This window comes from Nycticebus coucang, chromosome X, assembly GCF_027406575.1.
Source record: "Nycticebus coucang isolate mNycCou1 chromosome X, mNycCou1.pri, whole genome shotgun sequence".
NCBI lineage: Eukaryota > Metazoa > Chordata > Mammalia > Primates > Lorisidae > Nycticebus > Nycticebus coucang.
In genome coordinates, this window is record NC_069804.1 from 18,113,868 (window position 1) to 18,129,120 (window position 15,253).

A 15,253-nucleotide genomic window follows, 5' to 3' on the forward strand; every position below is an offset into this window, starting at 1 on the left:
TTTCTCTAAATCCTGCTAGGATCTAGAACAGGCGTCCTCAAACTGCGGCCCACAGGCCACATGAAGCGGTGTGAATTGTATTTGTTCCCATTTTGTTTTTTACTTCAAAATAAGATATGTGCAGTGTGCATAGGAACTTGTTCATAGTTTTTTTGTTTAAACTATAGTCCGGCCCTCCAACGGTCTGAGGGACAGTGAACTGGCCCCCTGTTTAAAAAGTTTGAGGACCCCTGGTCTAGAAGGTAGATACTGTGGTCAGGTCAACCTCACTGGGCCTCTTCATTGCTTCCTCAATGAGCATGTACTGAGACCTACGAAATGACAAGCTGGCTCTGCCTGGGAGGCTTGGGACAGATGTGGTCTCAGGCCTGGAGGAACTCCCATCCATTTTGGCAGATACAGGTGTAAACCCCACACTTACTCTGCTGGCAGATGCCACATGTTCCCAAATCCTATGCTCATGGTATCCAAATGCAATCAGCCCCTTCACCCAGATGACATTTCCTGTACCTATGTACTCAGCATCTAGAACAGTGATTTTTCAACCCATGTGCCGCAAAATTCTAAAGATCATTAATTAAAAAAAAATTTTTTTAAAGATTATTTTCAAAAGAAGTTTAAAGCACAAAAAGTGTATTCTTTTTTTTCACTCTTCTTTTGGATCAAGAGAACGTAAGTGTTAAAGTTTAACTATAGGTTCAAGTGTGCCATGAGATTAAAAAAAAAGGTTGAAAAACCCTCATCTAGAAGGAGGAAACTCTGGATTCAGGTGTTAACAATGAGAAGATATACGGGCATAGGAGAAGGCGGTAAATGAATCCCATTTCACGTCTGGCATGTTCTTTAGGGCCAGATGAAGTACTTACGGCATCCTGAAATCCAAACAGTACCAGGTGAATCTGGCTGATGGATGAGCTGTCAAAGTCCAGGTCCACCTTGAGCTTTGATATGGTGGACGCCATCACCCTGTGCTCTGGGGAGCGGATGAAGTCCCTCAGGATCCCAATTATTTGCTTGATGTGGCCAACTGAGAGATGCAGCTCTTCTGAACTCTGACGAGACACACACATCATTTTCACTGAGTGAGTCAGAGACAGGGGTAGAAAACTCAAAATGTATCATGGGAAACTATTCTCCATTTGCTGAGGAAACTGGATTCCCAGGGGAAGAAAGAGGTCTCTGCTTGTTCCTGGAATTCTATCTCTTTCCTGTCGGGGTCTTCTGCCCCCTTCTTCACACACCCTCACAACTTCAAGCCCCTCTGTGAATGGTCTCACCTCTGTTTAACCCCTTGAAAGGGCTCCATCAATGAACCTTGTCAGAGGCATAGCACAGGGGGGGACAGCAGCTTCCTCCTAAAAGGACCTGTCCCACCCCCAATGAACATCCTCCCTCCCATGAACAATGAAGGAGGGAGGATCAGCCTACCAGTAGTGTCCTAGTTAAAACTCAGATGTTTTCCTACATAACCATTCTCCCTAAAGTGGCTGTTTTCCCAGCTTCTGAGGGTAGCTCTAGTGTGCCCTACAGCTGAGAGTTAATTCCAGGGTTCAAACCCTGCTTGGCAGGAGAGAAGGCTCCAGGCCCTTCGGACTCTCTGCTGCCATCTGTCTGGCTTTCCACCAGGGGGCAGGACTGCCCCATAAATGCCTGGAATCACCCCATGTCTGTAAATTTCCTGTTTCAGGCCAGCGGGTTTTTTTTTCTTCTTTGTATTTTCTTTTGTTTTGTTGACGATGGGAAGGACATTGGGAAATGCTTGCAGTGATCACTGTACCTATCCAAATGTTTCAGGGTAGCAGGAACCGAGGTCCGTATTGCGGCCTGTTTGGGGACTGAGATCTAGCCAATGGGGAGAGACCAGCAGGTGCCTCCCCCACCCATACCTGGGCCACACACTCCTGCAGGTTGGAAGCCACCTGGTTCTGTTCCTCCCAAAGGATCTTATATAGGATGGCACGGCGCTCACTGTCCTTGCGCAGCAGGAAGAGGCCTGGGTCCCTGTCCTCTGGGGACAAGTTTGTGCTCCGGTCTTCTGAAGCCAAGCTCTCATCCGGAACACTGGGGACAGACACATGTGACAATCCCCATAAGTCCAGGAGCACTATCTCCAGGAAGAATACAGTATTAGAACATGGGGGAGGGCTATGAGTGGCTACAATGTTGTATTCCCTGCAGTGCCCATAGTCCCCCCTCTCAGGAAGATGAGACTGTGGGAAGGACAGAGCTGTAGTGTCTAACTCCCACGGTACCAGGGTACTGGTGCTGCAGGAGGAGGAAGGGGGGAGGGCCCCCCGGGGGAGAAAATAAAGGGGGAAGGGAAAGGAGGGGACAAGCAGGAAGGGGTGAGAGAAGAGAAGAGGAAAGAGGAGGAAAAAGAGGAGTGAGGGGAAAGGGGAGTGAGGGGAAAGGGGACTCGGGGGGAGGGGGTGGAGGAAGGGAGAAAGGGAGAATGGGGAGGGGGAAGGGAGAGGGGGAAAGGGGGAGGGAAAGGGGGAGGGGGAGGGGGAGGGGGGGGAGGGGGAGGGGGAAGGGATGGGGAGAAGGGGAGGGGAAAGGGGGAGGGGGAAGGGGGAGGGGGAAGGGATGGGGAGGAGGAAGGGGAGGGGAAAGGGGGCAGGGGGAGAGGAGGAGGGGGAGGGGAAAGGGAAAGGGGAAGAGGGAAAGGGGGAGGGGAAAGGGGAAGGGGGAGGGGAAGGGGGAGGGAAAGGGGGAGGGGTAGGAGGAGGAGGGAGGGAAGGGGAGGGGTAGGGGTAGGAGGAGGAGGAGGGAGGGAAGGGGAAGGAGGAAAGGGGGAGGGGAAAGGGGGAGGGGAAAGGGGGAGGGGAAAGGGGGAGGGGGAAGGGGGAGGGGGAAGGGGGAGGGGGAAGAGGAGGAGGGGGGAAGGTGAAGGGGGAGGCACCCATCACAACAGCCGGGACTCCTGGGAGTATAGGCACCCACCACAACGCCTGGCTATTTTTAGCCTTGCTCTTGCTCAGGCTGGTCTCAAACTTCTAAGCTCAAGCAATCCACCCGCCTCGGCCTCCTGGAGTGCTAGGATTACAGGCATGAGCCATCATACCTGGCCTGTTGGTTGGGTCTTGACAACCTCCAAACCCACTGTTGGGAGGAGGGGAGGGAGGAAGGAGGGAGTGGGAGGGGAAAGGGGGTAGGAGGAGGGAGGGAGTGGGAGGGGAAAGGAGGTAGGAGGAGGGAGGGAGGAGACGGGGGACAGCCAGGGAACAGAATGCCCTTTTTGCTTGGACAGGACCCTGCAGGAAGGCAGAAAGAGCCCTTGGTGGCCATCTGGTTTTGACCTGGGGGCATTCTACTACTCAGGAGCACCAGCACCCTCACATCCAGGAGACAGCAGAGGGACGGACCAGAATACCTGAAAAGGTGGCTGAGCTGGTGCTTGGACACCTGGGCCCTCTCAAAGAACGCGTCAGGCTGGGCATCCGAGTCTGGGGAGACCGAGCTGTGCTCACTGCTGCTGCTGCCTGTGGGCTCCCCCGACGAGGGTAGGGCCAGGACCGCACCATGGGCACCCTCTATCAGGGGACAGCCAGGTGCAAAGGGGAGGTTCAGTGGGGGACAGGGAGGGAGCTGAGCCTCTGGTGGCCCCTCAGGCCCAGGTAGCCTGTACTGCTCTAATCAGGTGGTGCCAGCAATTACCCTGATCCTGGGAAACAGGGCCTTGGAGGGCCCCAAATGCCTTTCTACTCAAGAGGCAGAGAGTTGAGGTCACACTCTGCAGAGCAAGTTGCTGCACCACTCTGTCCTGGCTCCCAGCCCACATCTATACCAGGGAAAGGAGGACAAGCAGTTTCCTTTTCAGAAGCCACTCTTTTGTCATTGCCAATAAGGACTTACCATGTTGTCACTGGGCTTTGGTGGCCTGCAGGACAGCCACCACAGGCTAACCTCCCTGACTCACATTTTAATTAAGGTCAGGGTCACACAGGATGACAGGCCTGGCTCCGAAAATGAAGCCCCAGACTCTGCACTTGGGAAGACACAAAATCCCAGCCAGGCACCTCACACTTCCCTGCTCTTCCTAATCCCTAGGGAGACACTTTAACAAAGGGGGGTTGGGTCACTGTCATCTGTCAGGCTCCCTCTACATCTGTCAGGAAATTGAGAGATGTTTATATGTTGGATTTTTTTTTTGTCACCCCTGGGTAGAGTACTGTGGCATCATACCTCACAGCAACTTCAAACCCTTAGGCTCAAGGGATCCTCTTGCCTCAGCCTCCCAAGTAGCTGGGACTACAGGCGCCCACCACAACACCTGGCTATTTCTAGCCTCATTCTTGCTCAGGCTGGTCTCAAACTCCTGAGCTCAAGCAATCCACCCGCCTCCGCCTCCGCCTCCCAGAGTGCTAGGATTACAGGCGTGAGCCACCATACCTGGCCTGTTGGTTGGGCCTTGACAACCTCCAAACCCACTGTGCAATCCCTACCATTCTTCACAAAAACAGGCACCCCAGCACTCTGGAGAGTGACAGAGGAGCCAGGGACCCAGGCATTCACCAAACTAGGGTGTCACCCCCGCTGCCCAGGCAGCCCTCACCTGAGGGCTTGAAGGCAATTCGGTTCTTCTTGCCCTTGTTCACCTGTCTTAAGAAACCCTCTCTGAGTAGGTCAGTGGCAGTGACACGCTTGTGGGGGTCAGGCTCAAAGCAGGATAAAATGAAGGCTCTGGCTTCGGCTGAAAGGGCTTCTGGAATCTCAGGATGAATCTTAAACATCCCCACCTGCATTGAAGGGAGAGGTAAGGATGCGTCAGTGAGGCTTGTGGGCATCCAGGTGGCCCTGTCTTTAACACAAAGCCCCTCGGCAGCTGCTGTCCCATGAGGGGCTGGAGAGAGAACGCGACAGCCCCAGCGAGTCACATCTCTGTCCATACCCTTTTGCAACGTTCTGTTCTTGCTCCTCTCATCCACAGGGCGGGGGTCTATTTCCCCAACCCTAGAATACTGGCCGGCCTCTTGCGATTGCTTTGTGAGGTGGTGACAGAAGTGGGACTGTGACAGTTTGAGAGCCTAGGCCTTCAGAGACCTTGTAGTTCCCTGCTCCAGTCTCCTTAAGCCCTGAGGCTACCACACTGGGGAGAAGCCCAGGAAGGAGGACCATGTGAAGGGGACACCCCAGCCATCCTACCTGTCACCCAGCCATGTAGAGAGGTCCTCTCTGACCACCCAAGCTACCTCCAGGTAAGGCCAGAGGAAGAGCTAACAGTCAACCTACAGAATTGTGACAAATAAAAAGCCATTGCTTCAAGCCTCTAAAGTTTTTCTTTTTGGTGGGGGGGTTGTTGCTACGGGCAGAAGATAACTGAGATAGGACTTGGGCCACAGCCTTGGGTAGCATATCCCCTGAGGACATTCAAAGGCATCTGTTACCCATTCCCTGACACACAGACTCCCCAAGAGACACCCCTCACACCTCTCGGTCTTCATGTGTCTACAGCCCAGATTCTCAACCTCCAGCTCTAAACCATGAACAGATAAATCCTTGAGACGGTTAAGTAACAGCCAAGTAACTATCCCATGCACAGGCAGACCCATGGCCCCTCCACACAGGGACAGCTGGCGGAGGGAGGGGACACTGCCTTTTCATGGTAGGGCTCCTGCTAGATTTTCTGCTTTAGCTCCCACTTCTGGTCAGCTAATGGTTGTCCTGCTAAAGGTCCTCTGCTCCTGTGACCTGCAGTGGAACAAGAGTTGGTTCTAAGCTGTCACATCTGTGACACAAGCATGCTTCCATGACAAGTCTTGCATAACTGTTCCTGTTAGGGGTGGCTTTCTCTCTTCTTAGGAGTTGTCACCTTAAGGTTCACGGTCTTCCCCATGTCTTTTCCAAGCCTGCACAATAGCGCAGGGGTGGAAGCCATTCTGTCCCCCAGATGCATGTCCCTTCCCAGGTCTCCAGTGCTCCCGGGGACTGCTGAATGCAGACTGCAGAGCCTCCCGACTTCACATCCCCAAGGCCCATGACCAGCTGGATACGTGCTGTCTCCATCACACTGCTCCTCACGGCCAGGCCAGACAGCTCAAGAACTGTGGATGTGGAGTACACAAAACATTGGGCCTGATCTGAAGTGCAGGGAGCGTTAACAGGGGCACCCCTCCACCGAGCAGCTGTCGGGAGCTGCATCGGCAGTGCCACAGGAGGTAGGGGTGCAGAGATGAAAATTCAGGATGAACTTAAGGAGGAAAGGGGTAGCTGCTCCTCTGGCTCTCACGAAAGAGAGAGCAAATGTGGGCAGCACGCTCACCCGGCCAGGACGTCCCCTTTGAAGGTGCTTTGCTGTTAGCCCAAAGCTCCCTACATTAGTCCCTAGGGCTGCCCAGCAGAGTGCCACAAACTGGGTGGCTTAAACAACAGACATTTCTTGTCTCTTAGTTCCAAAGGCTGGAAGGCCAAGGCCAAGGTGTTGGCAGAGCCAGGCCCCCTTGGAGGCCCACAAAGAATCTTCCCTGGCCTCTTCTGCTCCCGGTGGCCTGAATGTGATAGTTGCATCCCTCACTCCTCTGCCTGCCGTGTCCATCCCCGTGCACGTCTGTCTCTGTGTCCAAGTCCCCCTTTTAATAAGGCCACCACTCATACTAGATGAGAGCCTCATTTTAACTTGATTATCTCTGTAGAGACCCTATTTCCAAATAAGGTCACATTCTGAGGTACTGGGGGGATCAGGACTTCCATGTATCATTTGGGTGACACAATCAAACCCATAACGGTCCTCTAGGGGGCAAGAACATTTCCCTTTGTTTTAGACACTGCCCAGAAGTTTCTTAAAAATTTTCTGAAGGATTCTCGTATCCCAGAAATAACACAGGGGACATTATTTAATAAAAACTTTCTCATTTGCAATAAAAACTGACTTCATATACCATCCAGGAAAGTCAATACATTTCCAAAGACTTCGTTCAGCTAATTTGCTAACTAGTCAAAACCAGGAGGAAAGAAGAGGATGGTGGGGAGTCGCTCACGCCTGTGGATGAACTGAGAAAGTCACAGCCCTCAGCTGGCTGGTGACTTCACAGGAAGTCACCACAGATCAGAAAGCAGCCAGCCATGGCTCTCAGGCAGCCAGTGTTTTTCTCTGAGCCTGTGGTGGTAATGTTCAATGGCCCCAACTGGGCCCATTGAGGTTCATTGCTGTCTCCTAGCCCCAGTGTTCAGGATCCTGTTGGGATAGTTGGCATTAGAAGACTCTTCTTGACTTGAGGTCTTGGCCTTAGAGCTGCCTGAGCAGGTAATATGAGGGAAAGAAGCTCTTAGAACCTTCTGCAGGGGCTTGGCAGGCTGAGGAGCGCCCACAGCTCAAAGCACTCCCAGTCTATGGAAGGCACTGCCCCCAGCTTGGTGGGCAGACATCTGTGCTCATGCCCCTTAGCTCTTTCTTCCCAAGAGGCCGAGCTGGAGGGCCTGAGACAGATGTAGGCTATGAGGCTGCACGTTTGGCAGCAAAGCTGGGAAGAGGTTTCTGGAATCGCATTCTATCAGGCACACTGATGCACCATGGCCTCATCATTCATATGCAATGGCCAGTTGGCCTTTTGTGACTCTAGTCTCTCAAGACAATTAAAATTCCTCCATGGAAGTTTAGTGCTGGTAATAGACTCTTTGCAATAGAGCCCCTTTTATGTTTCCAAGTATACATGGAGCCAGAAGCCGCAGGGGTGCCCTGGTGTCAGCTTCCTGTGAGGTCACAAGCAACCATGTCCCTTTTCCAAGGTTTCCACTGCCCGCCAGTAAAATCACTGCTCATATCAGTCAACCTGCACTACATTGGCCTCAGCACCTGGACTGCCCTTCCTGGGAGGGTTGCTAGAATGACAAAGGACACAGCATCTGATACCCAAAGTCCCATCTCTTCAAAATGCAGGCAGAAAGCTGTCCTCCAAAGACACATCACACATGGCCTTTGAGCCTTACCCAGTGTAAGGGCACATACAAATGAAAAGTAAGGTCCAGTTCTCCCTGCTGAAAGTAAGGGAAGAGGGCCCCATCCTTTTATTAGAGCATTTCCCTTAGAGAACTTATAACTGTAAGTTCTTTCTCTGTCTCTAAGATGTATGTAAATCTTTTTAACAGCTAAATAAGCCTTTTGAGCCAGAAATATCTCCCATGAGAACTCAGTAGCCACCTCTGTGAAATGTAATCATCAAAGACCATAGCACCTCTCTCTCCAAGTTGCTATAGGAGGAGAGGTTTCAAACTTCACTGGGCCTTCCTCCAAATTAACTTCCTATCTTAAAGATACGAGAAGTTCGTTTGCAAATGGTCCCCCCAATTACCAGGTAAATCCAAGATGAGCTATAGTGACAAAGGGTGCTGTCATTCCCTCCCACCTGAGGACTTGTTCTGCTTACCTTGAGGGCATGGATGTCACAGGTTATATCTACTTGGCCATGCGACTGGGATTTCTGCCTTTGCCATCTTAGCAGATGGCATGTGACATGCCTCACATTTTGGTTTAATGCTTATTCAATATTAAAACTCTGCCTTCTCTCCTTATCTTTATGGAGAAGTTTTCTGAATTGAGAGTTTTTTTTTTTTTTTAATTCTATTTCCCTCACCACCAGCAACCTAAATCACCAAACATGTCTTACTTTGAACATCGCTGCCTGTGGCTCCCCAAGCTCGTGGAATGGGGGCCTGCTGGTGGCCATCTCGATGATAGTGCAGCCCAGGGACCAGATATCTGCTGGGGCACCATACCCGCGAGGTCCTTGATCGATAATCTCAGGGGCCATGTACTGCAGAGTGCCTATTTGGAAAGCAAAGAAACAAAGATTATCAGGCACTACGTTGCTTAAAAACTAAGTGGCCTGTAATCCTAGCCATTCAGGAGGCTGATGGGGAAGGATCACTTGGGCCTAGGAGTTGGAGGCCAGCCTGGGCAACACAGACAGACCCCATCTCAAAGCAAAACAAAACTAAAGTAGACCCTTAGTAAACAAGTGTGTGAACTGAACTGCCTTTTTAATGGCAGATGGATCCTTGTCCCATGCATAAATAATATGGCTGCATCTTTCTTTAACCAGAGACATGCAACATGCCTTCTTTTAATACCAGTCCGGACCATCAAGAGGATTGCTTAGTCCTTCAAAGGACAAATGAGCCCAGTTCCCTAAGCACATATCACCGCCTGCCAGATACAGGGATCCAGAAAGTGAGAAATAGAGCCTGATCTTAGGGAGCTGCCTAGTAGAGAAATCAGGCAGATAGTGGTGGCAGCAGTGACGGTAGAACGGGGTAAGTGCTCTGACAGGGGCATACACAGAAAGCTACAAGAACACTAACGAGAAAGTGCTTGATTCTGCCTGGTTCAACTCAGGGAAATCTATGGCTGTACCCATTTCAATCTCCAAGATCATCTCTGAAGGATAAAAGGGTCCAGAGCAGGCCAGGCAGGGAGAGCCATCAGACTAAGGTGTGGATCTAATACCTGGGAAAGGAGGGAGAAGAAAGAATTAGATAGGATGAGTCTCAGATGGCACAAGAGGTCTAGCCAGGCCACTGTGAAGTCCCTGGTCAAAAGCTGCCCACTGGATGAGTCCCACATGGCTTTTAGCACCCCTGCCAGGATCAGGCGTTGGCAGGGAATAGCCTGGGTACAGCCATTCAAAGGGGCAATAGCTGGTGTTGTTAACAAAGCAGACTTCCATTGAAAGGGGCAATAGCTGGTGTTGTCAACAAAGCAGACTCCCACTGTGAAGGTTCTAGACATGGACAAAGGGATGGGAGGAATCGAGGCAAGGGGAAGAGCTTGGGCAAAGGTGCATGAGTGTAGAGTAGTGGATGAGTTTGTGGACAGTGATCTTAACAAGGGGCATGGTGTGGGACAAACTAAGGAGGCAGTAGCAAGGATGTATGGCAAACTAAGGAGGCAGTAGCAAGGTAAAGCTGTATGTCCCCAGGGCCTACCTTTGGACATTCTCCCGGGGGTCATGAGCCAGTAGAGGTTGCCACCAGGAAGGTGGTGATTCGCTATAGCAGCAGGGAGGTTGATCAGGAATTTGGAGTAAAATCTTTGGTTCTCCTTGCAACTCAGCCTGAGGAACGAGGACATACGGGAGTGCCAGCCAATGAAGTGGGCTGGCAAAGGGGTTTCAATGAAGACAGCAAACCCAGAGATGATCTTGGCCAAGCATGAGTAGAGCACTTATGACCAGGGAAAGGAATGGCCTGTTTCAAGCTCACACAACCAAAGCAGAGTTTCCTGAGTTTTAATCAATGAAAACAAAGAGCCCACTGGCTAAATGAAAGTCTGGGGAAGCTACCCCTACAAGCTTCTCTGGAAGATCCATGTTGTCTTAGCATTTATTCCTTCCTATGAGCATTTTAAAGACTCTAGGACAGCTGTGACCTAGAATGTTCTGCAACGATGGCAGCGTTCTAAGTCTGTGTGGTCCAATATGGTAGCCACTGGCCCTTCAAATGTGGCCTGTGAGACTAACGATATAAATTTTAAATTATTTTAATTTTTAATTTTATTTAATTCCGATTGGCTTTAAGTTAACTACAAACTTAAATATGAATCGGGTTGTATCAGCGAGTACTAATGATGGCTGTGTTCTCTGGGAGGAAGTGTTCAGTGGGTTGCAGAGTTGGGCAAGATGGAGGCTTCTCATACTTAAGGTGCTATTAGGAAATCCCAGTGACCCAGAAAGGGAACTCCCAGTGACAAAATATCTGCTTCCGCAGGCTCCTGCCACCACAAACAACACACAGAGAGAGGTCCTGGCAGGGATGTGCCTTTTAATTAATCCATAATTCGTTAATTAAGGAAAGATGTGACATTGTGCTGTTTATGAAGCTATCACCTCCGCTCTGCTCTTGATGGGGAGTCTGGGACTCAGCAAACCACATTTCTGCTTTGCCTGAAGCTCCCTGGTAGGCTCTGCAACTAGGCAGCACCGCAGAGTGATCCTGGAAGGACGGGGCAGGGTGGGGGGGGACGGGGCGGGGCTCGTTCTCCCTGTGTGGCTGCTGTTCCCATGACCGAGCTTCACTCTGCACCCTCACTTGTGTCCAGTCTCCATCTTGTCACCCCATACTCCCTGAGCCAGCCTCATCTTACCCTTCAGAGGTACTTGTTCAAGCCCAGTGACACCTCTTCCTCACAGTTTTAATCCCACCATCCCATTTGCCCCTCAAACCCTAGGGACGTAGGCTGCTTCCTGCTACCCCAGGGCCTCCTTTCTGCCTTTTCGGTTTTCAGTATCCAGAAAACAGTTTCATTCTATTAAATTTTCTCTATGAAAATAATTGGAGAGATTTCTGTTTTCCTGCGTGAAACCTGACTAATAATAATCACTCCATTTAATTCTTAAAAGAGCAAGAAAATAAGCTTACAGATTTACACAATAGTAGAAAACAGTACTAAACCGAACAGCTATGGCTAACTGACCCTGGTCAAATAACTATCCACCTTTGTACAATTGTTTCATGATTGGAACCTATTTAGTCTACTTAATGCTAAATTCAGAGATTTTTCTTTATATAGAGCCATGGTGAACACCACTCTTTTTAAAAGGACTTAGCAACAACATACACATTAGTTTGTTTTTGCTGTGTAATAAATGATACTAGAAGCTTAAAATAACAGTTATGACCTCACATAGTTTCTAAGGGTCAGAATCCAAGAACATCTAGCTGGGCAGATCTGATTCTGGGTCTCCTGTGAAGTTACAGTCAGGATGTCAGCTGGGCAAAAGGCATCTGAAGGCCCGACTGGAGCCAGAGGATCGGTTTCCAAGCTCACTAGCTCAGGTTGGGGTTAGTAGGAGGCTTCAGTTTTTCACCACATGGGATCCTCTCTCTACAGGGTAGTTCAAGACCTGGCTTCCCCCAGAGAGAGGTTCAGAGAAGCTGAAAGATTTGCTGAAGCTAGAAACCAGGTCTTTCACCTCCAAGTACAAAATGACACACCATGACATTGCTGATCTACGTAATAAATCAAGAAGTACTGTTGAAGAAAAAGCTGCCTGAATAAGAGTAGCTGATGTGAGGATTTCCAAAGCCATAATATAGTTTCTTCTTTCCATACAACTGAAAGGTGACCAATAATGAAAAGCAAGGCAGTCCATTTTATTCACTTTTATATTCACAGGGCAACATCCACTCACAGCAAACAGCCAAGGCAGAGAGATGGAAGCACACAAATATTAAAAAGAATCAAGGAACTTCCAAGGCAGTATGCATGCTGAAGGTGCATATTAGCTATACCAAAGGCTGGATTCTGTTAAGAAAACCAGTGAAGATGACATTGCAAGGCATCTGAATAGTGCAGAAATCCTGGAAAATTGGCATCCCTTACATTTGGCTCTTTTAGGAACCTCATATTTCTCCCTAAACTACATTTCCTCCAAGGTATGCCCTACTACCCTGGCCACTAGATTGCCAGCCAGCCACAGCTCTTAAGCACTTACACTAGTCCAGTAGAGCAAAGTTCAGAACAGGGAGACCAGAAGACCCACAGGTACCCAGCCCCACCTCCTTGGGGCATGAAATCCATTGAGGGATCCTGGACAACTGTCCAAGCAGGATTTTCAGATTGCCAGCAAAGAAAACATATGGTGCAGGACAATGCTTTCTGACTGAGGCCTATCCCATCCAGATCAAGGGGATGAAAGAGTTGAGAGAGTAGAGCCTGGGGCGTGGGGGTTGCTGAGGCAGCTTCTTTACAGCCTGCTGTGCTGGGCTGTCTACCCTGTCTCAGGTTAGAGGAGTAGAGGCAGCACTGTCCCCAAAAGGGTGTGGACCCATGGTGACTCAAGCAACTCAGTATCAACTCAGGATCACACTGCATTTGAAAGGAGAACCACACGTGCTAGCATCTTCCATAAGCCCTTTGAGATATTGTTAGAGCCCACATGTCAAAATACTAATGAAGTACAGAAAATAGAAGTAAGATGCAGCTTTTCATGGCCCTGGGGGCTACACTAGTTATCCTGCTCAAGGGGTGGGCCTTGTGCGAGGGAGCACTGCCTCATCTTAACGCAAAGCCTTTGAAAGGGTCTTCATGGGGCTGGCTCAGAGCTCCGTATGTTCATGTTCCCTGTAGGCAAGTTGCAAAGAGGGCTGGATCCCGAAGGAACACGAGCTGCTTATAGCAGTAGACGGGGGACCATAAAGTCTGTGGACACTGCTGTACTTTCTCAATAGTGAGTTGAAGATGCATGAACCCCAAACACCAGATGTGGGACCTACTGTAGAGAAATTGATTTAGGGCCTTTTTAAAAAGGAATCCACTCAAAGGCAATCTTTTTGGGCCTGAGTCCCTCAGTAGGAAGAGATGGAGAGGTGGATAAAATGTGAGGGGTAAGTGACCGGAGGAGGGCAGTTATCCAAAGAACAGGCCCCTGTCCAGGCCATGGGAGTTATGTTCGGAGGGAGTCGGCATGGAAAACTGACAGTAAACATCAGCCGGGCCCAGGGCACACAAATCCAGCTTACAATAGCGCTAGCCAACTGACAACTTTCCATGTCTCTGTCCTCTCCTTCCTGTAGCTGGGGAGGAGAGAGAAAAACCCAACACCCAGATCCTGGCCACAGGTGCTGCCTGCAGGGAGAGGGGAACAGTCCAGTCTTAGAAGCAGGACCAGGGTGTTCATTAGCATGTGAGGCTGAACCCCTTTAATTACTGAATTCAGTCTGTGTTTGCTCCTGAAAGTGCCATTATGATCTTCTCTTTGCTATTTAAGGGTGGCTGGAAAAGTCACAGGAAAGGAATCCTGCCCTGGGAGAGAAAAACACAATGGCTTTTATGATGACACCCTTGAGTCCAACGGGATTAATACATCAGTTACATAGGTCAACTCAAGCCTCTCCAATACACCTCCCAGCTCTGATAACCTGTGACTTCTAAGTGCAACTTAGCATTTATTTTATTTATTTAATAACACACACTTTGATTATACTTGCTTTGTGGTAGGTACTGGTCAAAGTACTTCATCAATATTAACCTATTCCACCCTCATAAAACCCCCATGAGGTGAGTACTAGGAGCATTTCCATTTTATTAACAAAGACACGGAGGCATGTAGAGGTTAAGTAACATGCTCCAGGCCATATAGCTGAGCACGTGGTTGAGCCAGGATTTGAACCAAGGATGTTTACAGCCACAGATTAGAACAGAGCTCCTGTCTCGAGTTCTTCTCCTACGTATCTACCCAAGAGGGATGAAAACTTATATTCACACCAAGGCTTAAGATTTAAACTTAAGACATGAAACTACAAAAATACTAGAAGAGAGTGCAGGGAAAACTCTTGAAGAAATCAGTCTGGGCGAATATTTTATGAGGAGGACCCCCCAGGGCAATTGAAGCAGCTTCAAAAATACACTACTGGGACCTGATCAAACTAAAAACCTTCTGCACAGCCAAGAACACAGTAAGTAAAGCAAACAAATAGCCCTCAGAATGGGAGAAGATATTTGCAGGTTATGTCTCCGACAAAGGTTTAATAACCAGAATCCACAGAGAACTCAAATGTATAAGCAAGAAAAGAACAAGTGATCCCATCGCAGGCTGGGCAAGGGATTTGAAGAGAAACTTCTCTGAAGAAGACAGGTGCACGGCCTACAGACATATGAAAAAATGCTCATCATCCTTAATCATCAGAGAAATGCAAATCAAAACTACTTGGAGATATCATCTAACTCCAGCAAGATTAGCCTATATCACAAAATCCCAAGACCAGAGATGTTGGCGTGGATGTGGAGAAAAGGGAACACTTCTACACTGCTGGTGGGAATGCACACTAATATGTTCCTTCTGGAAAGATGTTTGGAGAACACTTAGAGATCTAAAAATAGATCTGCCATTCAATCCTATAATTCCTCTACTAGGTATATACCCAGAAGACCAAAAATCACATTATAACAAAGATATTTGTACCAGAATGTTCATTGCAGCCCAATTCATAATTGCTAAGTCATGGAAAAAGCCCAAGTGCCCATCGATCCACAAATGGATTAATAAATTGTGGTATATGTACACCATGGAATATTATGCAGCCGTAAAGAAAGATAGAGACTTTACCTCTTTCATGTTTACATGGATGGAGCTGGAACATATTCTTCTTAGTAAAGTATCTCAAGAATGGAAGAAAAAGTATCCAATGTACTCAGCCCTACCTTGAAACTAATTTATGGCTTTCATATGAAAGCTATAACCCAGTTATAACCTAAGAATAGGGGGAAGGGAAGAGGGAGGGGAGGAAGGGGGGAGGATGGGTGATCAGTGGGATTACA

At 49.1% G+C, this 15,253-nt stretch overlaps 1 protein-coding gene across 1 annotated transcript in view; it reads right to left on the reverse strand.

The window, feature by feature from the left end:
• MAP3K15 (mitogen-activated protein kinase kinase kinase 15) overlaps nucleotides 1-15,253 on the reverse strand; it is a 157,096-nt gene that overhangs the window by 6,539 nt on the left and 135,304 nt on the right. The window contains exons 18-22 of the mRNA XM_053578963.1: nucleotides 8,604-8,761; nucleotides 4,556-4,739; nucleotides 3,374-3,533; nucleotides 1,887-2,061; nucleotides 867-1,052 (exon numbers count right to left, since the gene is read on the reverse strand). Of these exons, the coding sequence (XP_053434938.1) occupies nucleotides 867-1,052; nucleotides 1,887-2,061; nucleotides 3,374-3,533; nucleotides 4,556-4,739; nucleotides 8,604-8,761 (863 nt within the window). The remainder of the gene's footprint in view (nucleotides 1-866; nucleotides 1,053-1,886; nucleotides 2,062-3,373; nucleotides 3,534-4,555; nucleotides 4,740-8,603; nucleotides 8,762-15,253) is intronic.